The 25,538-nt window shown below is 59.9% G+C and overlaps 2 protein-coding genes across 4 annotated transcripts; both read left to right on the top strand.

Moving 5' to 3' along the window:
• The first annotated feature begins 1,343 nt into the window (after positions 1–1,343).
• On the top strand, positions 1,344–9,169 carry UAP1L1 (UDP-N-acetylglucosamine pyrophosphorylase 1 like 1). Of its 2 annotated transcripts, none has more exons than XM_061154153.1 (9): positions 1,344–1,563; positions 2,723–2,927; positions 3,134–3,309; positions 3,619–3,791; positions 3,954–4,147; positions 4,575–4,715; positions 5,266–5,451; positions 5,997–6,063; positions 6,518–9,169. In XM_061154153.1, exons 1-9 carry the CDS (start codon positions 1,359–1,361, stop codon positions 6,599–6,601), a joined length of 1,431 nt encoding a protein of 476 aa, XP_061010136.1. In that variant the 5' UTR covers positions 1,344–1,358; the 3' UTR covers positions 6,602–9,169. The 2 variants fall into 2 exon arrangements, with proteins under 2 accessions (XP_061010136.1, XP_061010135.1); XM_061154152.1 differs by lacking the exon at positions 1,344–1,563 and adding an exon at positions 1,838–2,141.
• Positions 9,170–12,014: 2,845 nt separating this feature from the next.
• Positions 12,015–24,413, top strand: LOC133064266 (endoplasmic reticulum mannosyl-oligosaccharide 1,2-alpha-mannosidase-like). 2 transcript variants are annotated; one of them, XM_061154142.1, is made up of 13 exons: positions 12,015–12,260; positions 12,842–12,950; positions 13,590–13,705; positions 15,370–15,524; positions 15,771–15,880; positions 17,184–17,369; positions 18,107–18,204; positions 18,588–18,776; positions 21,081–21,271; positions 21,892–22,012; positions 22,462–22,659; positions 22,737–22,868; positions 23,486–24,413. In XM_061154142.1, the coding sequence occupies exons 1-13, from the start codon at positions 12,153–12,155 to the stop codon at positions 23,687–23,689; spliced, it is 1,917 nt and encodes a 638-aa protein (XP_061010125.1). In that variant the 5' UTR covers positions 12,015–12,152; the 3' UTR covers positions 23,690–24,413. The 2 variants fall into 2 exon arrangements, with proteins under 2 accessions (XP_061010125.1, XP_061010124.1); XM_061154141.1 differs by having other exon boundaries at positions 18,056–18,204.
• The last annotated feature ends 1,125 nt before the right edge of the window (positions 24,414–25,538 follow it).

Genomic DNA, 25,538 nt, shown 5'->3' with positions numbered 1-25,538 from the left:
ATACCCAAAAGTAAATGAATAAAATTATTTAAATAAAAGAAAAGGAAGAAGAAGCAACAATTAGAACCAGACATAGAACAACTGACTGGTTCAAAATTGGGAAAGGAATACAGCAAGGCTATATATCGTCACCCTGCTTATTTAACTTAAATGCAGAGTACATCATGGGAAGTGCTGGACTGGATGAATCACAAGCTGGAATCAAGGTTGCCAGGAGAAGTCAGCAACCTCAGATATGCTGATGATACCATGCTAATGGCAGAAAGTGAAGAGAAACTAAAGAGCCTCTTGATGAAGGTCAAAGAGTGAAAAAGCCAGCATGAAACTCAACATTAAAAAACAACAGAAACAACAGCTAAGATTATGGCGTCTGGTCCCATCACTTCATGGCAGATAGAAGGGGAAAAGTGGAAACAGTGACAGATTTTCTTTTCTTGGGCTCCAAAATCACTGGGGATGGTGACTGCAGCCATGAAATTAAAAGATGCTTGCTCCTTGGAAGGAAAGCTATGACCAACCTAGATAGTGTATTAAAAAGCAGAGACATCACTTTGCCGACAAAGGTTCATACAGTCAAAGCTATAATGGTCATGTATGCATGTGAGAGTTGAACCATAAAGAAGGCTGAGAGCAGAAAAAAATGATACTTTTGAACTGTGGTGTTGGAGAAGACTGTTGAGAGTCCCTTCGACTGCAAGGAGATCCAACCAGTCCATCCTAAAGGAAATCAACCCTGGATGTGCATTGGAAGGACTGACGCTGAAGCTGAATCTCCATTACTTTGGCCAATTCATTGGAAAAGACCCTGATGCTGGGAAAGATGGCAGGCAGGAGGAGAATATGGTGGCAGAGGATGAGATGGTTAGATAGTATCATGGACTCAATGGACATGAATTTGAGCAAACTCCAGGAGACAGTGGAGGAGAGGAGCCTGGCGTGCTGCAGTCCGTGGGGTCACTGACAGACACGACTGATGACTGAACAACAATCTGGGATCTTTAGTTGGAGCATGTGGGATCTTAGTTCCCCGCCTGGGGATTGAACTCAGCCTCCCTGCATCAGGAGATCAGAGTCTTAGCCTCTGGAACACCAGGGAAGTCCCAGAGATCTTTTCATTTCAGGTCCTAAAGCACCATTTTAACTTGTTTTAACCGTGGGTACCTATGACTTTTAGACTTAATGAAACTAGTTTCTAAAGGAAAATTTTGTCCTCTAGTGCCTGAAGCTACTCTTTCATATTTTTTACCAAGGAGGCTGTGAACAGCAAGAAGTTTAAAACCTGGTGGTTAAAGTGAAAAGGCAGTGCGGGGGGCAGCCCCCGCGTGCTTCCGGTCACGCGGCGATGGGCAGGAGGAGGAATGAGAAGGGAGGGCCACTGGCGGGAAGGTTGGCCTTCTGGGGGGCCCTGCTGGGGATCTGGCTCTGTCCGCCCCGGCCCAGCCCTCAGTCTGCCGGCCCTGAGCCCCCGGACTGTGGTCCCTGGCGCCAGGTGTCCTGGTAGACGCAAACACGGGCACTGGCAGGGACGGACCCTAGCCTCCCCTGGGGGCTGGGGGCTAGGAGGTGAACTAAAAGTGAAGCCCGCCCTCCAGCGCCAGCGCGGGCAGGGGCGGGGCTCGGAGCGGCCTCCCAGGCTGAATAGTGGCGGGGCGGGGCGGATCGGGGGGGGGGCGGAAGAGAGGCGGAGTGGGTCGGGGTCTGCGACCCGGCCGGCCCGGGCCGGGGCGGGGTCAAGGCGGGGCGCCCCGGGCCCGCCCGGCTAGAGTCGGGGCCGCCCGCCGGGTCCCGTGACACCGGCCGGAGAGCGCTGGTCACAGGCGCCAGCGCGGCCGGCGGGGGCGGTGGCGGCAACATGGCCTCGGAGGCGGACCTGCGCGCCCGGCTGCAGCGCGCCGGCCAGCAGCACCTCCTGCGCTTCTGCGCCGAGCTGGCGCCGGAGCCCCGAGCCGCGCTGCTGGCCCAGCTCGAGGCCCTGGAGCCCGAGGCGCTGCGCCAGCACTGCCAGCGCGCGGCCGCCGCCTGCGCGCGCCCCCCGGGCCCGCCGCCCGGCCTGGCCGCGCGGCTGCAGCCCCTGCCTCCTGAGCGCGTGGGCAGCGCGGGCGAGGCAGACCCGCAGACCCGGCGGCTCTGGGAGGAGGAAGGTAGGCGGCGGGGGTCCGGGCGGCCGGAAGGGGCCACGCCCACGGAGCAGGCCGAGCGGGGCTCGCGGGGAAGCGGAGATTGGAGCTCAGTTTGCCTTCTTCCTGAAATCGCCTGCCGTCTCGCGCGTACCGGCTCGGGCTGGTTCTGGGGACGCCGCCCCCAGGCCGAATTCCCGGGGGCTGTGCTTCGTGCTTGGCGCCCCTGGATGGCCAGCTGCCGCTAACTAACAGCAGGGGACCCCTGGACGCTTGCACAGGCTCCTTTTCACAGCGGCGTTGGCGAACTGTGCTCCTTGCCTCTGGGCCCGTAGCTGAGGCTGTTGCGCTTGGAGGGGAGTCGGCCCCGGGTCCCGAACAGGCCCGCGGGGTGTTTCCCCTGAAGGACTCAGGAGGGCGTGGCCAGAACCTCGGCAGGGCCGGGGTAGGGTTACGGGTGGGTGCGGCCCCGGCCCAGGTCAGAGTGTCATCTGGAAAGTTGTGCGCTGTGGCTCGCAGACCCCGGCTCGTTTGGTTTGCGCTAAAATGAAGCGGTGGTTGCGTGCTGGGTTTCGGGAACCCCTCATGGTGCCTCCTGCCTCCAGGTCTCCATCAGATCGCCCTGAACAAGGTGGCCGTGCTGCTGCTGGCCGGTGGGCAGGGCACCCGCCTGGGCGTGACCTACCCCAAGGGCATGTATCAGGTGGGGCTGCCCAGCCAGAAGACCCTGTACCAGCTGCAGGCGGAACGGATCCGGCGGGTGGAGCAGCTGGCCGGCGAGCGCCACGGGACCCGCTGCACCGTGCCCTGGTGTGCGCCCGCCTGCACTCTCTGGGCCCCAGAGTGATTCCCCGTCCCCCACCTTGTGTAGCCCCAGTCCTGCTCCACACCGGGACTTGAACCCCAGCATAGCCCCAGACGGAGCCCAGCCCCCACCCAGAGGGAGGCCTGCCAGCCCCATCTGCCGGGGGGACCAGGCCTTCCGCAAGGCTGGCTCAGCCTCACCTCCCTTGCAGGTACATCATGACCAGTGAGTTCACGCTGGGGCCCACGGCCAAGTTCTTCAAGGAGCATGACTTTTTCCACTTGGATCCCAACAACGTGATCATGTTTGAACAGCGCATGCTGCCTGCTGTGACCTTCGATGGCAGGGCCATCCTGGAGAGGAAAGACAAGGTCGCCATGGCGCCAGGTACGCCCCCGTCTCTGAGGCAGGAAGGGTCTGCCTGGCCGAGAATGGGGAGCTAGCTCGGGGTCAAGAGGCCTGGGACAGGGGCCAGAATATCCTGCCCAGAGGCTGTGTAGTTCTGAGCAAGTGGCCTCCCTTCTCTGGGCCTTGATTCCCATCTGTCACGTGGAACAGTCACAGGGCTACTTGGATAGCGATCGAGCGCGTCCTTGGGCGCAAGGTCCAGCCCCGAGGGGCCTCCCCTGTCTCTAGCACACCATCAGCTGGAGGCCGGCCGGAGCCCTTGCAAGGCCCTTTCTCCTCCGTTGGCAGATGGCAATGGGGGCCTGTACAGCGCGCTGGAGGACCACCAGATCCTAGAGGACATGGAGCGGCGAGGAGTGGAGTTCGTGCACGTGTACTGTGTGGACAACATCCTGGTGCGGCTGGCCGACCCAGTCTTCATAGGCTTTTGCGTGCTGCGGGGCGCCGACTGTGGAGCCAAGGTGAGCCGGCGCGCGCCCCGCCCTGCCCTGACTCCTCCTCCGGCCCTGACCCCGCCTCCTCCTCCAGCTCCGCCCTCCGCCCCGCCCCGCCCTCCCTGCCCGTCCCGCCCCAGTCAGTTTATCTGCCCAGCCAGGCATCTATCCATCCTGTTGCGGCTACAGGTGGTGGAGAAGGCCTACCCTGAGGAGCCGGTGGGCGTGGTGTGCCAGGTGGACGGCGTCCCCCAGGTGGTGGAGTACAGCGAGATCAGCCCCGAGGTGGCGCAGCTGCGCGCGCCAGGTGGGGGCCTGCTGTACAACGCAGGCAACATCTGCAACCACTTCTTCACCCGAGACTTCCTGCGGATGGTCACCAGGTGTGCGTGGCAGGTGGCTTCCCGGCCAGCCTGGCTGCCGGGCCTGGGGGCAGACCTGAGCTGCTGTGGGTTGCAGTGCAGAAGGGCTCTTGAGTTTAAACAAGCTGGAGGCACCAGAGAGCTCGGCAGCCAAGTGGGCCTGGCCCTCCTGTAGAGAGGCTGTGCCGGCGGGTGCCGCCCACCCCGGGGCTTGCCCACCTCCACCCCGGGGCTTGCCGTTGCCTCTGTGCCTGGGCAGGGGTGAGGCTGATGGTGGCCGGCTCTCTGGCTCTGCAGAGACAGGGCTCAGCTGGGCCCTCAGTGCCCTGTGTCCGCTGCGTCCGTCTGTCCAGGTGCCCCGCCTGGCCAGGCCTGCGGGAGGCAGGCTGGGGCCCCGAGGCGTCCTGTCTGAACTGCGTCTTACCTCCTGTGGGCCTCGCGTCCCCAGGGAACTCGAGCACCTGCTGCAGCCACACGTGGCTGTGAAGAAGGTGCCCTGTGTGGACGAACACGGGAACCCGGTAAAACCGCTCCAGCCGAACGGGATCAAGATGGAGAAGTTCGTGTTTGACGTGCTCCCGTTTGCCAAGTCAGTGCAGAAGCCGTGTTTGTTCCTGTCCCCCGCGCCCTACTTGTGGTTCTGAGGCCCAACAGGCAGGGAGATGGAGATGCCCCTTCACAGCGGGGCTGGGGGGCTGCAGGCGGGTTTTGGTGCGAGAAGCCCAGAGGAAGCAGTCCCTGGGGCGGGAGCGGAGGGCACATCTAGGGCAGTTGGACCCTCGGGGTTGTGGACTTGGGGGGGACACCTGTGCTTCCTCATGAGCCCCCCTCTGCCCTGGCCTGGGGCCCTGAAGTTGTTTCCAGGGGAAATAGCTGGAGCTCCCAGGGTAGGTGGCCCCCAACTGGGGTCCCAGGTTCTGGGGATCAGGGTGGTGGGAAAGGGAGGGAAGATAGGACCAAAGATAGCTTTGGTCCTGGCTTGGGTAGCTTGGGTCTTGGAATAAAGACTCACGCGTGCCCGGGGGCCCAGAGAACAGACCCCATGTAGTCTGTGTCACTCCGGCCTGGCTTTCAGCTGCTAGGGCCCAGGCCCCCTGGGCCAGCACGTCCAGTCTGCAGCTGTCTCCCCCGCCCCCCAGGAACTTCGTGGCCTTCCAAGTGCTGCGGGAGGAGGAGTTCTCCCCCCTCAAGAACGCCGATTCGGCCGACAGGGACAGCCCCTCCACGTCCCGGCGGGCCCTGCTCGCCCAGCACTGCCGGTGGGCCCTGCAGGCCGGCGCCCGCTTCTTGGACGTGCACGGGGCCCAGCTCCCCGAGCAGCCCAGGTGAGTGGGGGCTGCGGAGTGTGGCCCGGACAGTGGTGTCAGGGTGTCACAGCCCAAGCCTCACCCCAAGGCCCTGCTGGCATGGCTGCTGAGCTGAGGTGGGAGCTGCTGAGCTGGGGTGGGAGCTGCTGCCCTGGCACCACGCTGAAAGCGGGTGGCTGTGTGCCCGGCCCTCGAGGTCTGCTCAGGGCCCCGGGGACGTGAGGGTTGCACCTTCCCAGGCGGGGCACCCAGAAAACAGCAGGCAGGCCACTTTCCAGGGTGGGGAAAGAACAGGAACTTAGGTTCTACCCCAATGCCCACAGCCACCTCCTGAGTCTGGCTATTCAGGCTGTGAGATGCCTGCAGGGGGCAAGGAGGGTTTTCCAGACCAAGTCAGGGCCTGTTGCTCTGGGGCGGTGCCCGGGGCCAGGTGTTTAGAGGAAGAGGAGGTTGTCTAGAGGAGGGCTGCGGGTGGGCAGGGACTGGCCAGCTCCCTGGTGGGTGGGGCCAGGGAGGGCGCTGGGACAGGACCCTGAGCTGATGCTGACGCGTGCACCCCCCAGCCTGCCTGGCAGCGCAGAGCCTCCAGCCATCTGTGAGATCTCACCCTTGGTGTCATACGCTGGAGAGGTAAGAGCCGGCCAGCCAGCGGGGGCTCCCCTGGGGTTGGGTTGGCGGGGTCGGACAGGGCAGGGTGAGCTGGGCGCTTGGCTGGGAAGTCACAGCTCTGCCACGGTCAACTGGCAGGGTCAGCGGTCCCTCAGTGGCAGAGGACTGTCAAAGAACTGGGGTGCAGCAAGCTGTCAGAAGCCTGGAAGGGTTGGGGAAGGCAGACCAGGTCCATCTGGGCCTGGGGTTTGAGCCACTGGGAGCCTCTCCGTGGGAGGACAGCCACCCTGCCTCCCGTGGGCAGTTCTGGCCGGCCCTGTGGGAGGGCCGCGTGGGCCCGGGGACCCAGGTGGCATCCAGCCCTTGCTCCCAGAAGCCCCTCTGGCCCTGCCTCCCACTGGCTCTGGGCCGACCTGGGGCCTCGCCTGGTGGACCAGGACGTGGGATCCGGTCATCACGACCTGCTTGTCTCCAGGGGCTGGAGGAGTACCTGCAAGGTCGCGAGTTCCGGCCCCCGCTCATCCTGGATGAGGCCACGGCGAGGGAGCTGCAGCCCTGACCTCCGCCAACCCCGGGGCCCAAGGCTCAGGACGCAGCCCCGCCTGGGCTCCGGTCAGGAGAGCTGCTCTGTGATTCTGGCTGCAGACCGGGGAGCCCAGAAGGGAGCAGGCCTCCTCCACTGGGGTGGGAGGCCTCCCGCCACCCCGTCCCCGGGAGCCAGGTGACCCCAGGCCTGCGGGGCCCCTGGGGTGCTCTGGCTTAACTCCTGCTGTGGCGTCCAGGCTGGAGGCAGAGGGACTGAGGGGACTGGGGTGGGGCCAAGGCGGGTGCGGAAGGTGCTGAGAGGCGCACGGGCCTGTCAGCTGAGTGGGCTCCTGGGCCCCTGCACACCCGCCTGGCGGGAGCAGCAGCAGCCACGCTGCGCTTTTCTGCAGAGATGAGGGGACGGCAGCACCTGCAGGGCTCCATGTTGGGAGGGACAGCTGAGCCTGTGGGTCACAACCTGGCCCGCCTTCCCTGCCCGGCTGAGGCCCACAGCAGGTCTGGAGCTGGCTCTCTGGGAAGCTTGGCCTGCATGCCCGGCAGGGTTCTCTCAAGTTCCGTCCAAGGCCTCAGCCCCCAGAAAACAGTGGGACCCATGGAGGGTGCCCCACCTCGCCGACACCCCATGCCTATAGGGAGCTTCTGACAACTCAGTGCTCACACTCCTTCCCCCCACGGCTCCCCAGGAAGGGGTGGGCACAGCGCCTCACTGCACACCCCCGGCCTGCTCAAGGTGGGGAGAAGCCGGCTGGCTGTGGTCTCGGGCCCTGCCTGCTTCCTGCCTGGAGAGCAGCACGGGGCACCTGCCCCCTCCTCCTGTGAAGAGCGTCCTAAGTGCGGCCACAGCTCGGCCAGGCCCGCCCCACCCCTCCCCGCTCCTCCAGCCCACGTGCGGCCGTCTCCTCCAGGAAGGGTGCTGTCCCGGGAGCTTCAGTGGCAGTGACCCTTCCAGGGGCCTGGAGTGGATGGGTGGCTCGTCCACGCCTCCCGCCCCGGGTGTGACTGTGGGGCCAGGGCCGGGCCCAGGGCCGGGAGGATGACTGCGTCTCCATCCATCCAGGCTCTGCCATCAGTCCTAACTGTGCCTTACTTGCCTTCCCCCAGCTGCTCCACAGGCAAGCAGAGGGCCTGGGGCAGAGGGTCACCAAGGAGGAGGTTGAGGGTCCTGCCTGGCTCCTCACTGCCACGACAGGGCAACCTCTTTACCACATCGAGTTTGTTGGGTAAACTATTAAAACAGCTTGCTTTGGAGAAGGAAATGGCAACCCACTCCAGTATTCTTGCCTGGAAAAGTCCATGGACAGAGGAGTATGGCGGGCTGAAGTCCATGGGATTACATGACTGAGCATGTGTGCACGAGGGTGGAGGGTGATGGGTTGGTAGCAATAAAGTGGTAGAACTAAAAAACAAACAAAACAAAAACCTGCCTTCTAAAGTGATTGTATCATATTGCATTCCCACCAACAGTAGGTGAGAGTTCCAGTTGCTCCATGTTCTTATATTTGATGTTGTCAATGTTTTGGTTTTTGCCATTCAAGTCGGTATGTAGTAATAGTATATTGTTGTTTCTTTCATTTGCAATTCTCTAATGAAATATGCTGAATATCTTTATATTCTTCTAACAGTGTCTTTTGCTGAACAGAAATTTTAAACTTTAGTCAAGTCCAAATTACTCAGTGTTTCTTTCATGGATTATATTTTTGGTGTGTCTAATGCATCATTGCCTAACCCAAGGTCTGTGTCCCCTGTACTATTGTCTACGTGTTTTACTGTTTTGTATTTAGGCTTATTATCCATTTGAGAAAATATTTGTGAAAGGTGTGAGGTCTGTGTCTGGATCACTTCCCCCCCCCCCCCCCCCCCCGTGCTGTGCAGCTTGTAGAGTCTTAGTTCCCAAACCAGGCATTTTAACCCATGTTCCCTGCAGTGGAAGCAGGGAGTCCTAACCACTGGATCATGTTTTAAAGCCCCATCTGTTGAAAAGACTATCCTTTCTTCATTCCTTTGCCTTTGCTCCCTTTTCAAAGATCAGTTTACTGTATTAGTGTGGATCTGTTTCTGTGGTTTCTATTCATTTTTTGCACTTAGTGAGATAATCATCACGTGGCTGTGTTTTTGTTTTTGTTTTCCTTGTTGTCTTCTATTTAAATGGTGCATGTGTGCGAAGTTGCTTCAGTCATGTCCGACTCTGTACACCTGTGGACTGTAGCCTGCCGGATTCTTCTGTCCATGGGAGCTAATCTTGCATTTCCTGCAAGAAATCCCACATGATCATCTTGTATAATCCATTGTATATATTGCTGAGTCATTTTTCTGATATTTTGTTAATGTATTGTATAGATAGATGAATGGTAGTGGGTTTATAGATCTGTTTTTCTCTGACTTTGGCATCAGAGTAATTCTGATGTCAAAGAATAATTGTTTCCTCCTCCTTATTTTCTGGAGGAGTTTTGAAGGATAAATGATACTTCTTTTTTAAATGCTTGCTGAAATTCCTTATGAAGGCACCTAAGCCTGGAATTTTCTTGTGGGAAGACTTTCAATAAAAATACAGTCAAGTAAAAAAAAAAATAAAATAAAACAGCTTGCTTTCACAAAACCTTTTTATTTTCAAATAATTACACCTTCATGTGAGGTTTCGCTCAGCGCAGAGAGGTCCCGGGTACACCTCGCCGTCTCCTGCAATGTGTCCTGCTGCGATGCGCGAACACTGTGACCAGGAGACCCTGGTCGTGCTGAGTCCTCTCTCCCGGCTGAGGCTCCCTGTGGGCCGCGGGGTCCCATGGCTACAAGCACCTCTGTCCTGCTTCCTTAGGAGCCACGTGCCCCCATCGTCTCTCACCCAGACAGCTGCTAATTGAAGCAACTGAGTTTTCAAAGATGGACAAGCTCAGTTTTCCCAGAATGCCAGGCTTTCCAGTAAACACAAGGTGCTGTGATCCAGCCCGGCCTGGCGGGTGCGCTGTCTGACCAGCGAGTGTGGTGGGAGCAGCGCTGGGTGTCCCAGGTCTGCGTCCCTCCAGGGGCTGCAGCCTGCTCGCCCTGCGGAAACGAGAGCCCGCAGGCTGATCTTGGTATCAGGAGACTGACTATAGTGTGTGGGCAAGTGGACCTGAGTTTGGTTTCAAAACAGATTCACTGAGGCAGCCTTCAGCTCTGTGTTCATTAACTGGCTGAAAGGAGATCCTTCCCTTTTAGTTCAAAGGACTGGGATCAAACAGGAAACCATGTCTACTCCAGATTTAGCAAATTTAGCCTACATTCAACCAAGCGAGACCTCTCAAATCCTTAACCTTCAACTCCAGTGAATAATGGTCCCTAAACAAAACCCTTTTAGTTTCTGCTAGTGTTGCAAAAAGCCAGGACACTGGAAAGAGACTGTGACAAGCTTAAGTACTTCAAGTGCCTTCAGGTTCCAACCAGCCTTTCCAGCGCCCTCCTAGCCCCCAGAGATGAGGCTCTTTCCAAACCTTGCTCATCATCAGCTCAGAGAAACAAGTTTCCAGTTTGGGAATGAATCTCTTACCACACTCAGCTCAACTGTGGTAAAGTAGCCCCTGTCTTGGAAAACTAAAGTGGTCCAAATGGTGGTGGTCCCTGATGAACCTCAACCTGTCTCTGAACCTGTTTGTTTTTGCTTAGGCTCCCCAAGATACCCACCACTCCCTCTCCTCAATTCTTCCACCTCCATTCATTAGGCCAAGACATCCTAGAAAATACCGTGCTGGAAATTTCTTTCTTCCAAAAGGGTAAGTAATTCTAGGAATTCACAGTAACAATCAAAATAGCCAACAACGTAAACTGTTCACCGCCTTTGCTTTGTCTCTCAGTCCTGGAGCTGTTTCTGGAGACATTGACCATTTGTTCCTATTGAATCAGCTACCACTCTCCTTGTGGGCAACATCTCCACCTGATATTGACAAAAGCCAAAGTGCTCTTCCCGTCAAGACTCAAATTTAAGTCCGTCAAATCCTCTCCCCAGAACAAACCAACACCCTAAGTAGAGAAGCCCCTCCAGGTTTGGAGCCCGTGACAGGGTTCCAGGGCTCAGGGCATAGTACCTGTAACACTGCTAAGTGGAACTCGTGAGGAAGCCCAGGGGCTGAGGGTGGAGGTCTGTCCAGGACCTGCAGGCCATAATCAACGCTGCTGCCCCTCAACAGCCTGTTCTTAACCCCCACCCTCTGCAAGCACTCCTGCTGAAAGCAACAATTTTCACTGTAGTTATGTTGTGTGTTCTTTAGCACAGGAACACTGTGGGTCTCATTCAGGACCACTGAAAACAAGGACTCACAACAAGTCAAATGAACCTTTTGGTACCAGTGCATATAAAAGTTGTTCATACTCTTCCGTAGTTTATTAAACATGCAAAGGCATTGTCTAAAAAACCAATGTATGTACTTCATTAAAAAATACTTTATTGCAAAAAACTGCTCACTGAAAAGTTGCAAGAATTACCAAATGTGACACAGAGACCGGAAGTGAGCAAATGCTGTTGGAGAAACGGTGCCCATGAACTTGCTCAATGCAGGGTTGCCACAAACCTTCAATTTGAAAGACACAGTATGCACAAAGTGCAATAAAGCAAAGTATGATAAGACGAGGTGCGCCTGCATGCCAGCTGATAAGGCTAGCCAAGACAGCTCAGATTCCACTTGGGAAGGACAACAACGCATCTGGACATGAATGCCCCGAGGTTTCACTGAAATTCCTTCCTTTCACAAACCTTAAAGGCTGATTTGGACATAAAGTCTCCATGAAGAGCTGCATTTGATCAAACTCAGCATCGATACTTAGGCCGCCAGATCTTGGAAAACACCAACAAAAGTAATATTCCTCTCCTGGTCTCGACATAGCTATTATTTGCTACAGTTGCACGTTCTTAACTGCAAACCCTTCGCCATGCCCGAACAAACTCATTTTGCTGATCAAACAGCTGGCTACTTTTACGGTTGACAGGTCCGATGGATGAAAATCCCCGGGCTTCTAACTCCGCAGCGGGCCCCGCGTCTTCCTGCCCACCCAGGCATCAACTGGGTCAAATCCACCCGGTGGGGTTGGGTAGGGCAGGGTCCAGCCCTGGAGTCCGCAGCTCAGGGGCTCCCGGCTGACGTCGTGGAGCAGGGGGACACCTGCCCGCGGTCAGCACTGCCGTGAGAAGCCCTGGCTGATCCTCGATGCCCACAGGCCCCGGGGGAGCCGCGCGAGGGCACAGGACGGCTCAGCGGCCCTGAACCCCTCAAGAAGCCTGTCGCAGCGCCGGGAAGCCATGCCAGTGAGCTGCGCGCAGACGCGGCCGTGTGGGCGTGACGTCACCGCGCACGAGCCGACGCAAGCGGCGTAGGACCCGAGCCTGCCTTCAGCAGAGCCGCGACAACGGACGCAGGCGCAGTGGGGCTCCGGAGGCGCGGCAGAGGCGCATTGGCGGCGCGGCGCGATGGGCGGGGAGTTGACGGCACCGCTATGGCCGGACACCCGACTCAGGCCGACTGGTCTTTTAGCCCGGCTCGAAGCTGGGCTTCCTGACGCCGCCGGAGGGCGAGGCCCTTCGGGCCCCCGCGGCCGTCATGTACCCGCCGCCGGCGCCGGCGCGTCGGGACTTCATCTCGGTGACGCTGAGCCCCGGCCGGAGCTACGGTGGCGGCCAGGGCCTGAGGCGTCGCTCGTGCTGGCGGGTGAGGGGCGGGCCGGGCGGCCAGGTCGGCGCTTCCCCGACCCGGGGTCTGGGGTCCGGGCGCGAGCGCGGCCGGCTTCGCGGGGCCCAGGCGAGGAGGGCTGCGGGTCCCTCTACGCCGTCCACTGTGGGCACAGAAGGTCTCTGCGGGGGTTTCCTTTCTCCAGCTCTGACCAATGGGGCTTCACAGGTGGCTCGGCGGTAAAGAACCAGCCTGTCGAGAGGAGACGCGGGTTCGATCCCTGGGTCGGGGAGACCCCCTGGAGGAGGAGGTGGCTCCCCTCTCCAGGGTGCTCGCCGGGAAATCCCATGGACACAGGCGCCTGGCGGGCTACAGTCCATGGGGTTCCAATGGAGTGGGACGCTACTAGCCAAGAGCACCCACGAAGCCGGTGCTGGGTGTCGACTGCAGTACCGCTCCAGCCTGCGGCCCCCGCTTGGAGGAAACGTCCCCAGTTTGGAAGCAGCAGAGCCCCACGCTGGACCTCGGGAATTGCTCCTCGTCCTCCCGGAGTCTGAAACGGCGGGAGAGAATTGCTCCTTGTGCCCCTTTCAGTAAAAAAGTCGTTGTCTGTCCCTCAGAAATGGAAGCAGCTGTCGAGGTTACAGCGGACGGTGGTCCTCTTCCTGCTGGCGGTCCTGATGCTCTTCGGCCTCTTGTCCTATGTCAACGTGGCCGATGAGTGGACAGGTACCAGCTGCGTGATCCTCGGGGGTCCTGAGGGCTGACTAAGGGGTGGCACAGCGATCTGGCAGCGGCGGGAGGTGTAGACTTCAGTGCATTGGCAGGAAGCGAGATAAGGAGAAGCCTAGAATGTTCCCAGTCCCCCGCTATGAGGTGGCTGTTAATCTGCGGTGTGTGACTGTTTCCCAGACATGCTGTGAGAAGCGGGGTGACGTCCCAGCCGCCTCACACCGAGATCCAGGTCCGAGGGTACACTCGGAGTCTGCGTGCACTGCAGTGCTGGGAAGCAAGCGCAGGTGCCGGGAGGAGGGGCAGCTCCCTCCTGGCTTCTTGGAGGAGGACAGCTGCAGAGCCCCACGGCTTGCTCCTGTGAATGGCCTGTGTGCCACCGTGGGCCCTCCTTGAAGTGGAAAAAATAAAAGCCAAGTGTTTGGGTTGTGGGTGGGGATAAAGACAAGCTGCCTGGAGCCATGGGCAGGGTTTGCTTCCCTGTGACCACTCTGGAATTCCTTGACCTGCCCTTTTCGGAGGTCCCAGCCTGTCCCTTTCCAGGAGTGCTGGCTGTGTAGGTGCTGTTTCCAGCACCCTTTGGCTCTCCTCTGGACCTTGAGGCGTATTTGAGATAAAATAGACTCTCCTGTTTAGCTGTGGACAGCAGGTCGGCGGCAGCATGGCAGATGAGACCAGCAAATCCTCCCGTCTTGCCAGCCCCTCGGAAAGCAGCTGAGAACCCAGAGACCGTGGCGGGGCTGTCGCCTCAGGTACTTGGAGTAAACTCAACGTGGAGTCGTAACTGGGGTCCAGTCCAGAAGCGCTTCAGCACAGCGTGGGCTGTTTGAGAGGGACTGGGAAGAGTTCTGCTTCCTGCCCTATGTCTGAGGTTTTAACCTGAACCTCCTTGCTCTGGGCTGGTGGGACGGAGGAGACGTGGGGAGAGGAGGAGGGCCATCCTGTCCTCCGTCCTCTGCCCGTGTGGCGCTCCGGGTCCTTGGGAGGTGAGACAGATCGAGCCTTTTCTCTGGGAGCTACTGGCCGGGGGCGGTCAGGCGGGGGCTCCACTCTGGACCTGCCCAGATGGAGGTGCTGGGGCCTCAGCATCACAGTGGGGTCAGCAGGGAGGACTGGGAGTTGGCAGGTGCGTGCTGCCTGCCATCCACAAAGGGTGGGGCGGGGTGAGGCCTCGTCCTGGGGGCCCGGAGCCGTCCAGGGTGGGGGGCGTGGGCGGGAGAGCACGTGGAGCCTAGAGGGTGATGGGGTCAGCCAGAGCCGGGGAGAGTCCCCCCCAGGGGAGCTGGCCTTTGAGAGCCCAGGATGCTCCCTGTGGGGACACACTCCCACGGGCTGGGGTGTCCAAGTGGGCCCAGGCGCCCCCAGGGAGAGGCTCTGGGACTGATGCCGGCCTCACGCCCCACAGCGTGCCTGGGAGGGACGGGAGGCTGCTCTCACCCCGTCTCTCTGGAAGGCCTGTGTGTGAGAGAGTGGTTTCTCCCTTTAGAGCCAAGCGCATTCCTTCTGTCACTTCTGTGGCCACTCTCTTGTGTATTGACTTCACGGTCCGTGACACAGAACGTGGCTGTCTCCCCACCAAGAGACAGGTTTCCACACCTCAGCCTCCGTGACCTGGACTCTGGTGTCCAGGAGGGGCCTGGAAATGAAGGCGTGAACATCTCCGTCTCCTGTGGAGCGAGTCTTGGGGCCCCTGCGCATCCTGAGGCCGCTGGCACCTCCTCTCTGGGTCCGATGCCGGCACTCGTCCCCGAGACCTGCTTCATCCGTGGAGCTGTGTTTCGGCCGCACCTGCTCTCGTGACCCGGGGGCCCGGCTCGGTGGGGTTTGAATCTTGGAAGGGGGGGTATCTTCACGGATCCTCCTCCAAGGTGTCCATGGGTGCTGCAGCCAGAGGCTTTTCCATTCACGAGTCTGTGTCCTTGTGAGCTGGAGGAGTTGCTGTCACAGCCCCTGTTGGGCGGCTGGAGCCAGGACGAGTGCGCCCTCCCACAGCGCTTTGTCACTGACCGGCCGCCTCTGCCGCAGCCTTCCGAGGCTGAGGTGGGAGTCCCGGGCGCAGGCCTGGGCAGTGTCCTCTGTGGCTCCATCGACGGGGATGGGGTGGCTCAACCCTGCCCTGCTACCCTTAGGGTCTGACTCCCAGACACGCTCTGGCCAGGGGCTTAACCGACCCTCCAGAGCTACACTCGCCCGTTGGCAGAGCCTCCGTCAGGTAGTCAGAGCCAGGAGCTGCTGAGAAAGGGGCTCCTCCCGAAGCTGCGCATTGTAGGAAAAATGGAAATCATTTCCTTTAGGAAACTGCAGCTGCTCAGCCAGTCCACAGTGTTCCCTGTGTGGTTCCAGGTCTGACTGGGGAGGGGGAGCGTCCTAGAAGCGGGATGGAATCATCGCACAAGTGACCCTTGTCTCTGTCCAGAAGCCCCAGAGGCATTTCCGACGAGGACCCCCCAACCTGCAGACGAGAGCGCCTGCTGGAGACGCCCAGGAGAGGAGGCAGGCCCAGGCCCAGAGGAGGGCAGAGGTGGTGGGAGAGGCTGGCTGGAGAGCAGAGTCGCAGAGAGACGGCCTCAGGTACCGGGAGCTTAGAAATGGTCTGAATGTGGGCACCAGTGTTTCCTGGTGTTTTTTTAATAAGAGAAATTGCTAACAAGTGTTTTCCTTTCTTCACTCTGCGCACCCTCGTGGAGCAGGGCCTCTGCCGGCTCGTCCACTCGCGGTCCCCCTGGGCGGTGTTCGCGTTTGGGCCTGAGCTCGGTGCGGCCTGCGGCATCCACACCTCTGTCCCTGTCCTGAGCATTCTCGTTTCTCTCCCCGCAGCTGGAGGGGTGCAGGGACCAAGCCACCGCAGGGCACTGAACCTCCTGGCGAGAAGGCAGAGCTCCCCCCCAGGCCTTCGCCGAAGGCTGTGAGGTTTCAGGCCAACCCAGGTAGGGTCTGCCTGCCCCCTCCGGGCCTCAGCTGGCGTTGGTTCTGAGGGTCACGGCGAAGGACACACTCGAGAGTTGGGGCCGCACTGCAGCTCCTGCCGTCTGTCTAAAGTCTGCTCAGCCTCGGACAGCCAGGTGGACCAGGCTCCTGTGGGTCAGGTGTCTCTGTAGCTTTGGTGACGGGGTCTGGCTCCTGGACAGACGTCTTTCAGGGTCCAGTGCTGCAGCTATTTTAGCTTTTATTTTGTATTCTAGTATAGATGATTAATGGAGAAGGCAATGGCAACCCACTCCAGTGTTCTTGCCTGGAGAATCCCAGGGATGGGGGCGCCTGGTGGGCTGCCATCTATGGGTTCGCACACAGTCGGACACGACTGAAGCGACTTAGCAGCAGTAGCGTAGATGATTAACTGTTGTGAGAGTCTCAGATGAACAGGGAAAGGACTCAACCGTACATATACATGTATCCGCTCTCCGGCAAACTCTTCTCCCATGTAGACGGCTATGTAGCGCTGAGCAGGGCTCCGTGTGCTGTGAAGCAGACCCTTGTTGTTGACCCGTTTAGAGTAGAGCGTGACAGGCATCTGTCCCAATCTCCTGTCTCCTCCCCGTTTTTCTTCTCCGGAAGGAAGGTTCATTCTCAGCCTATGGGTCCCTTTCTGTTTTGCAAGTAAGTTTATTTGTATCATTTTTCTTAGCTTCTATATATAAGGGATGTCATAGGATACGTCGTTGTCTGAGTTACTTCATTCACTATGACAATTTTTAAGTCGATCCGTGTTGCTGAAAATGCCATTACTTCATTCTTTTGAGTGGCTGAGTAATATTCTGTTGTATGCATGCAACACATTTTCTTTATTTCTCTGTTGAGGGACATTTAGGTCGCTTCCGTGTCTTGGCTGCTGTAAACAGTGTTGCAGTAAACACTGGGGAGCTTGTATCCATTCAGTCACGTTTTTCTCCGGATGTATGGCCAGGAGTAGGTAGCTGGGTCACATGACAGCTCTGCTACTAGTGTTTTAAGGAACTTCTGTATTGTTCAGACAAGGCTTTCTTGTCCGGGTCACCAGCGCCTGGCACGATTGATGTCCACAAACCAGACTGCACACCCAGGCTTACTGGTTCCTCTGCTTCCGCTCCTTCGCTGTTTCCTGGAGGGTGGTCCCTGCTGGGACTTGGTGGAGGCTGACGAGCCTGGGCCGGGTGCAGTTTCCGCTTGGGCCTTCACTGCGGCCGCCTCACTCGCTGTGGGGCCACAGGGCAGCTCTGTCTGGGTGCCCATGCCCTGCGTTCCTCCTCCCAGCCTCCCAGAACGAGCGCCAGAAGGCCGTGGTGGATGCCTTCCTCCACGCGTGGGCTGGATACCGCAAGTTCGCCTGGGGCCACGACGAGCTGAAGCCCCTGACCAGGTCCTTCAGTGAGTGGTTCGGCCTCGGCCTCACGCTGATCGACGCCCTGGACACCATGTGGATTCTGGGGCTAAAGAAAGGTACCTGCTCGTCCCTGCGGTGGGCTCGAGCTCGCCACGCGTGACCCTCGGGCCCGAGTGAGCCTGGTCTGGGAGGCGACCACACGCCGCGTCCTGCTGGGCTGTGCTTCCCGCTGTCCTGGCTGCCAGTGTGGCTGTGCTGGCCGCGGGCAGTTCTCTGTCCTCACACGTCCGTGCGCCCTGCGCCTCCCGCAGAGCGCCGAGTGTGGCGGAGGGCGGAGTGCAGGGGTGTTTGCAGCCCATGTTTCTGTTGCGGTCAGGAGGGCCCTGTGGTGGGAGGGGACACGTGCGCCGCCGCAGCGGCCGGCAGCGCCCTAAGTCTCCCTCTCAGTCCTTGTCGGTGCAGACAGGGTGAGACGGGCGACGTGCCCCAGATGTTTCTGAGCCGGCGCGCTCACGGCCCCGTCCGTCTTCCAGTCGCACTGCAGCCTCCACCACTCACTGTCTCGTGCTCCTCGGTCGTGTGGCTTTGACGTCGAGCGCTTGTGCTCACGCTGCACGGCCTTCCCCCACTGCCCGCTGGCCCTGTGTTTTCTGTGCGGTTGGAGGACTCCTGGGCTCCCCCTCTTGCATGAGGAGGTGATGCTGAAACCCTGCAGGGGATGTGCGTAGCCCCAGAGGGGGAGCGGTCACGCAGATGCTGGACTGTTAATTTGTTCCTGTACCTCTGCTGTCTCACGTGGTAGAATTTCAAGAAGCCAGGAATTGGGTGTCCAAGAGGTTATTGTTTCAGAAAGATGTGGACGTCAACCTGTTTGAGAGCACGATCCGGATCCTGGGGGGGCTGCTGAGTGCATTCCACCTGTCTGGGGACGTCCTCTTCCTGACGAAGGCTGTGAGTGTCCCGGCCTCAGGGCTGCTCGCGTCCGGGGGGGACTGGGGTCTCAAGTGCTCAGCAGTCAGTGGTTTTCTCGTGGGATTGGGCTGCGGCAGGGGTTTGTTTCCAGTTCTGCCTCCTCCCGTTCTTGAGTCTGCTTCCGAGCACATGGGTGGCTGAAGCGGTGTTGTGCCAGCCTGCTGCCTGTCCGTGAGGTCATTCTGAACTGATTGAGTCCAGCTCGGGGCTTGTAGCTGGCAGGGTTAAGGTCTGGTGAAGCCAGCACACTTGGGTCTGTCCACTGAATTACATGAAAATGGGTATTGGGTTTACTGTCGTGTCATAGAGACAAGGCCTCTCAGCGGCAGGAATCGTTGACTGATCGCTGTGTTGTGTATCAGGAGGATTTTGGAAATCGGTTAATGCCTGCCTTCCGAACACCCTCTAAGATTCCGTACTCCGATGTAAACATCGGCACCGGAGTTGCTCACCCACCCCGATGGACCTCTGATAGCACGGTGGCTGAGGTGACGAGCATTCAGCTGGAGTTCCGAGAGCTCTCTCGTCTCACGGGGGATAAGAAATTTCAGGTATGGAGGGGCTCTGCTTCCAGCTGGTGCGGGTTTTCTGCGGGGCCATCTCTGGCTCATGGAGGCACGTGCAGGTCTGTGTGGTCATGGGTCCTGGGCCATGAGAGTCCTGTCAGTTTTGGTTCTTGTCCCACGTTCTCCTGGAGAATCGCGTTTTCTGGTGATACCAGAGGTGCAGACGGGAGATGCCCTGACCAGAGGCTGAGTCCTCTGCCTGGCCCGCCCCCGTGCAGTCCCGTGTCCTCAGGGCCCCGACAGCTGACGGGTTGTCCTGCCGCGCTTGGCGTGGCCTGGAGTCCACTTGCCGTTGTCCTGGGCCCTCCTGCAGTGGCGAGGCCCGCCTGCTCTCTTGTGGCTGAGAGCCACGGGGTGTGTTGGAGCTCTGGGCTCTGTAGTCAGGTCAGCGTAGGTGACGTCGTGGTTGTCCCATTGTGGTGCCCTGACTGGGCCCCGCATGCTGTCCTGGGGGCAGTGGGGTGCTGCGCTCGCGTGGCCCCTGTCCCGCGGTGCTGACCGTGCATGTCGCGCCATGGCGGGCCTGTGTGTCTGTCTGGCTGTCTCCGTGTCTTCAGCAGCGTCTGCCACCTTCCTCCGCGGGGCCGCTCCTGTGGCGGGTCTGTCTGCATGTCGGCATCCGTTCAGGTTTCCCTGTTCTCTCTGCTCATCCCCATCTTTTTTGTTGAGATGTTTGTGTGGAGAGGTCCCGCCCTCTCCTGTGACTATGGCTATCTGTGCTCACGTGTCTGGCTGTCTTCACCCTCTAGAACTGTTCCCTCCACCCGAGCAACCCCAGCACTGTTCACCGAAACCCCGTTCGTTACCCCACTGCCCTGGGCAGCCGGACACAGGCTGCTGTCCGGAGCTTCCTGGCACTTCACAGGCCCCGCCCTCTCGTGCCCTGGCTGCGGTCTGGATGCTCAGTAGCCTGCTGTCTCAAGGGGGCGGGACCGGTCAGGGTCCATCCTTTCTCAGCTTAGAGAACCCCTGACGTGGTGGACTCATTTCTGGGCTGGTCACTGCCTGGCTGCAGCCGGTGTGCTGCTGGGGACGTTGGCAGGAGGGCTCCAGGCTGGGTCCACCTGTCCAGACGTGCCTTGGTCCACCATCCAGCTGTCAGTTGTCTGTCCATATGGGTATGTGACGCTGTCTCCAGTTGGATTTGATTTTTTAATCAGTGGTATGTTGCTGTGTGTGTGTGTGTGTCCGCGTGCCGTGTGTCTTCCACGTTGTGAGTGCGTGTGCTGTGTGTCTTCTGCGTTGTGAGTGCGTGTGCCGTGTGTCTTCCTCATTGTGAGTGTGTGTGCCATGTGTCTTCCGCATTGTGAGTGCGTGTGCCGTGTGTCTTCTGCATTGTGAGTGTGTGTGCTGTGTGTCTTCCGCGTTGTGAGTCCGTGTGGCACGTGTCTTCCGTGTTGTGAGTGCATTGCCGTGTGTGTTCGCCTTGTGAGTGTGTGTGCCGTGTCTTCCGTGTTGAGTCCGAGTGCCGTGTGTCTTCTGTGTTGTGAGTCCGAGTGCCGTGTCTTCCGTATGTGCCACGTGTCTTCTGTGTTGTGTGTCCGTGTGCCATGTGTCTTCCCTGTTCTGTGTCCATGTGACGTGTGTCTTCCGCATTGTGAGTGCGTGTGCCGTGTCTTCCGTGTTGTGAGTCCGAGTGCTGTGTGTCTTCCGTGTTGTGAGTCCGTGTGCCGTGTGTCTTCTGCGTTGTGAGTGCATGTGCTGTGTGTCTTCCGTGTTGTGAGTGCGTGTGCCATGTGTCTTCCGTGTTGTGAGTCCGTGTGCCGTGTGTCTTCGCATTGTGAGTCCGTGTGCCGTGTCTCTTCCGTGTTGTGAGTGCGTGTGCCGTGTGTCTTCCGCGTTGTGAGTCCGTGTGCCGTGTCTTCCGTGTTGTGAGTCCGTGTGCTGTGTGTCTTCCGCGTTCTGTGTCCGTGTGCCATGTCTTCCATGTTGTGAGTCCGTGTGCCGTGTGTCTTCCGTGTTGTGAGTCCGTGTGCCATGTGTCTTCTGCGTTGTGAGTCCATGTGCCATGTCTTCCGTGTTGTGAGTGCGTGTGCCGTCGGTCTTTTGTGTAGGAGGGCGCCAGCAGGTCCCTGGCCGCCAGGCACTGACTTGGGGGTCCTGTGCTGTCCTGTCGTTGGGACACGGTCACACCATGCAGGCCGCTTGCTCTTAACCTGTCCCCCCGGCTCGGGGCTGGGAAGTGTCTCGAGGACGGGTTCAGTCCCGCGGTCGGCCGTCAGGTCGCTGTGTCGGAGGGCAGCCTCTCCGCGCAGCCCACCCGCTCACCGCCCCCACTGTCTGCCCCAGGAGGCCGCAGAGGAGGTGACGAGGCGCGTGCATGCCCTGCGCGGGAAGCTGGACGGGCTGGTGCCCATGTTCATCAGCACCAACAGCGGCAGCTTCACCCACCTGGGCGTGTTCACCCTGGGCGCCAGGGCCGACAGCTACTACGAGTACCTGCTGAAGCAGTGGATCCAGGGCGGGAAGAAGGAGAGCCAGTGAGGCCTGTTTTTCTGCCTTCGCGGTGGCCCCGGGGCTCGGGGTGGCGGGGCCCTCGGTGGGGAGGCTGTTTCTGCCCATCCGAGTGCAGAGCAAGGACCGGCCATGGGGCACGGCTCCTCCTCGCTGGGCAGCAGGGGTCTTCCTTGGGGTTGTGGCTGCTTGGTCCTTGGCTCCAGCAGAGGCAGCCGGGGACATGAGGGTCTCCTCGTGCTCAGGGCTTGGACGCTGAACATGCAGACATTCCCAGGGAGCAGCCTTGTCCAATTATAAAACAGAGATAAACCCCCGTCGGGTGCTGGGTTCTCTCAGCCTCAAGCCTGGGGGTGACTGTGGCCCAGGAAGTGTTACCGACAGGAGAGCCCGCAGGCTGGTTCCAGGTGAATCAGGCTGGCAGAGGCTGGTCTCCAGTGGCCCCTTGGGGCTGGTTGGGAGGCACTGGCCTCACTGGAGTGGGGGCGGCCCAGAAGCCCATGAGGCTGACCCCCCATGGGGCTGGCGGGGCCGGGCCTCATAGATCCCAGAACAGGGACCGCAGCTTGGGGTCACGCCCTGTTTGTGGAACTGAGGGCTGTGCGCCCACCTGGCCAGAGCACACAGGCCCCGCTGGTCTGCACAGGCTGCTGGAAGACTACCTGGAAGCCGTGGACGGGATCAGGAAGCACCTGCTCGCTAAATCTGAGCCCAGGAAGCTGACCTTTGTGGGGGAGCTCAACCACGGCCGCTTCAGCGCCAAGATGGTGAGTGGGAGCGTATTTCCCCGATCCGGCCTCAAGGCAGCTTGGGGACCCAGCCTCTGTGCTTGATGTCTGATGGCTCTGAGAGTGGGGATGACCCGGGGAACCTCGTGATCCTGGCCGTGGAGTGTGAGCGGTCCCGGGTGGATGTGGGTGTCCCATGACAGCAGCAGGAGGGGCTGAGGTCTGTGGGGTGCCAGGACCCCCACCCCAGAGCCCCCACCTCCTCCAGGACCCCTGCCCTGCAACGAGTCTCCACTTCCATGCTCTCGGGGAACCCCCACTCCCAGTTGCACCCCCTCCTGCAGCCAGGGCTCCATCGACCTTTGAGGTGGTCCTTCCAGAAGCTTCTCCCTGCCCGTGTGGGGCCCCAGGTGCTTGGCTTGCAGCTCTGTGCCCTGTCTGAGGCCTGACGCACTGGACCCGCTGATGCGGTGACCCCGTGGTTTCAGGACCACCTGGTATGCTTCCTGCCGGGGACACTGGCTCTGGGTGCCCACCACGGCCTGCCTGCTGAGCACATGGAGCTGGCCCAGGCGCTCATGGACACCTGCTACCAGATGTACCGTCAGATGGAGACGGGGCTGAGCCCCGAGATCGCACACTTCAACCTGCACCACACGAAGGCTGTGAAGGACATCCAGGTCAAGGTGAGCCGGGCTGGGCCCAGGGCTGGGGCCAGAGGGGAGTGCTGGGAGGCACCGCCTGAGCCCATGTGCCTCCCCAGGCGGCCGACAGACACAACCTGCTGCGGCCCGAGACCGTGGAGAGCCTGTTCTACCTGTACCGCCTCACGGGCGACCGCAAGTACCAGGACTGGGGCTGGGAGATCCTGCATAGCTTCAACACCTACACGCGGGTGAGCCCCCTGAGTGTCCCCAGGGCCTCAGTGTCGCCTCCCAGGGGCTGCATGGGGAGGCCCTGCCCTGCCCTGCCGTGAGGGCCCGGGGGGTCGGGGCGTCCATCTTGTCCTGTCTCGGGGACAGCTGTGTTGGGAGGGTCCCTGCAGTGGCTTGAGGCACACAGAACGTGTCTCTCCTGGGTCTTCTGTGCAGCTTGGGCAGCATGTTTCCACTCAGCGGGTGGGTGACCTCTGGGCCGCTACGCCCCAGGCCGGGGGCCACAACCAGCTGCACCCCCTGCTATGCCCAGGGCCCACTGCCCACCCTGGCAGGGCTGAGACTTGACCTCCGCCCTGTGGCCCCTGAGGTGGACTCTACACCCCTCGGGTGGCCTTGGGGCCTCTGTGAGGCCTGCACGGGTTTTGGAGGTGGCACTTGGCATCTGATCACTGAAGGGAACCATGGCTGACCTCCAGGGTGGTCATTCCCCCTGTTGGCTTTGGTGTCCTCCCCGCCCCAGGCCCTGCCCTGGGGGGCCGTGTGTTCTGGGATGGGGGGGTGCGGCGCCTCTGGCTGGCGGCCTTCCAGAGAGCTGAGCCAGCATTGTGATGCTGTGGCCTCGGCTCTCGAGCAGGTCCCCTCGGGCGGCTATTCTTCCATCAGCAACGTCCAGGACCCCCGCCACCCCCAGCCCAGGGATAAGATGGAGAGCTTCTTTCTGGGGGAGACGCTCAAATACCTGTATCTGCTCTTCTCCGATGACCCCGACCTGCTGAGCCTGGACACCTACGTGTTCAACACAGAGGCTCACCCCCTGCCCATCTGGGCCCCCTCCTAGGGCGGGACGGCTCTCGAGTAGGCGCTGCCCAGGAGGCTGACGTGTGCTGTCCGCGAGGATGCCTGTCGGCAAGACCTGGGCCCTGACCTTGGCTGTGTGGTGTCCCCCCAGCTGGCGGCACGTGCTCCGGGCCGGGCTGGTGACAGAGGCCGGCGGGCCACAGGGCCAGGATGTTTCGGGGCCTCGTAGCTGCTCGGGGTGGCCACTGGGCATCCGGTGCTCTGCCGCTGGTTCTGTGCTCCTCGCCTGGTTCCTGTTGGATCACCGTTTGGAACACGTTGGAATAAATGGGCGGTGTGATTCTGGGGATCCTGTCCACTCAGCGAGTTTCTTCCTTCTTCCTAAAAAATCAAATCATGACTACATTCCTGAAGCCTGAACACTCTCCTGCTGCCCTGCAAGGGCTTCCTCAGGGTCCTGGGCGTCTGGTCACCCCAGGCCACTTTGGCCCAGAGCCCGCGATGTGATCAGAGACAGGGGCTGAGGGTACGGCCCGGTGCAGCCCAGCTCGGGGTCACAGCCTGTGAACACGCCCGACCCAGGGGCTCGGGGCGTCCTGACCTCATGGGGATTCAGGCTCCTGGCTGGCTGCGGGTGTTTACACGTTGGACTCAGGGATCTACCCTTGCCTTTGCAAGGCTGGGCAGGGCTGGGCGGCATGTTCACCGTCTCCCAGCCCAACAGACAGACTTCTAATCCATGATAAAAGTACACTTGTTCTGAATGGCATTGCTTCGTCTATTTTCTGATTTCAAGTGTGAGGTCGGGGCAAGGGCCACTGGTGGGTCCGGTCTCCCCTGTGTCCGTACGTCAGCTTTGGCTCTGCCCAGGGAGTTTGGAAATGTCCTCCCACAGCGCCGGTGCTGGGCGAGGCAGCCCCAGGGTGAGGCTGTGAGATGCTGGCTGTGGGCCTCAGTGGGCCTGTGCTCTGCCCGGTGCCCTGGGTGTGGGGTGTCAGCGCCTGCTGCTCCTCTCAAGGTGCCTGTCACGGTCCTGTGTGGCCGGCAGCACCCATTCCTTAGGGCTGCCCAGGGTGTGAAAGTCAAATTAAACAATGCCTGTTCCTTGGAAGAAAAGCTGTGACCAACCTAGACAGCTTATTAAAAAGCAGATATGTTACATTGCCAACAAAGGTCTGTCTAGTCAAAGCTATGGTTTTTCCAGTGGTCATGTATGGATGTGAGAGTTGGACCATAAAGGCTAAACACCGAAGAATTGATGCTTTCAAACTGGTGTTGGAGAATACTCTTTTGAGAGTCCCTTGGTTCTGCAAGGATGGAACCAGTCCATCCTAAAGGAAATCAGCCCTGAGTATCCGTTGGAAGGATTAATGCTGAGGCTGAAACTCCAATGCTTTGGCCACTTGATGCGAAGAGCTGACTCATTTGAAAAGGCCCTGATGCTGGGAAAGATTGAAGGCGGAAAAAGGGAACGACAGAGAATGAGATGGTTGGATGGCATCACCAACTCAATGGATGTGAGTTTGTGTAAACTCCGGGAGTTGGCGATGGACAGGGAGGCCTGGTGTGCTGCAGTCCATGGGGTTGCAGAGAGACATGACTGAGCAACTGAACTGAAGTGACTAGGGTGTGGCTTTCCAGCAAGAAGCCAGATCCCTGGGCTGGGCCCAGTCCCAGCCCAGTGCCCTTGTGGGCCGGGCTGACCCTTTCCCCGGGTGTGTGAGGAGACAATGCTGCTGCTGCTGGCAGCCTCTGCGTAGGCCGCAGCCCCCGGCCTGCAGGGCTTGCCCGCCCTGGTTCACCCGCAGTGGGCACTTGTCCGGCAGCCCTCCCGTGTCCGTCCTGTGAGGCCACCGCCCCCTCTCGCCCACAGCCCAGCGGGGCTTCTC

The sequence above is a fragment of the Dama dama genome, chromosome 11, assembly GCF_033118175.1.
Source record: "Dama dama isolate Ldn47 chromosome 11, ASM3311817v1, whole genome shotgun sequence".
Lineage (NCBI taxonomy): Eukaryota > Metazoa > Chordata > Mammalia > Artiodactyla > Cervidae > Dama > Dama dama.
Note: the sequence above shows the minus strand (reverse complement) of the source record. Positions and strands in the feature narration are given on the sequence as shown.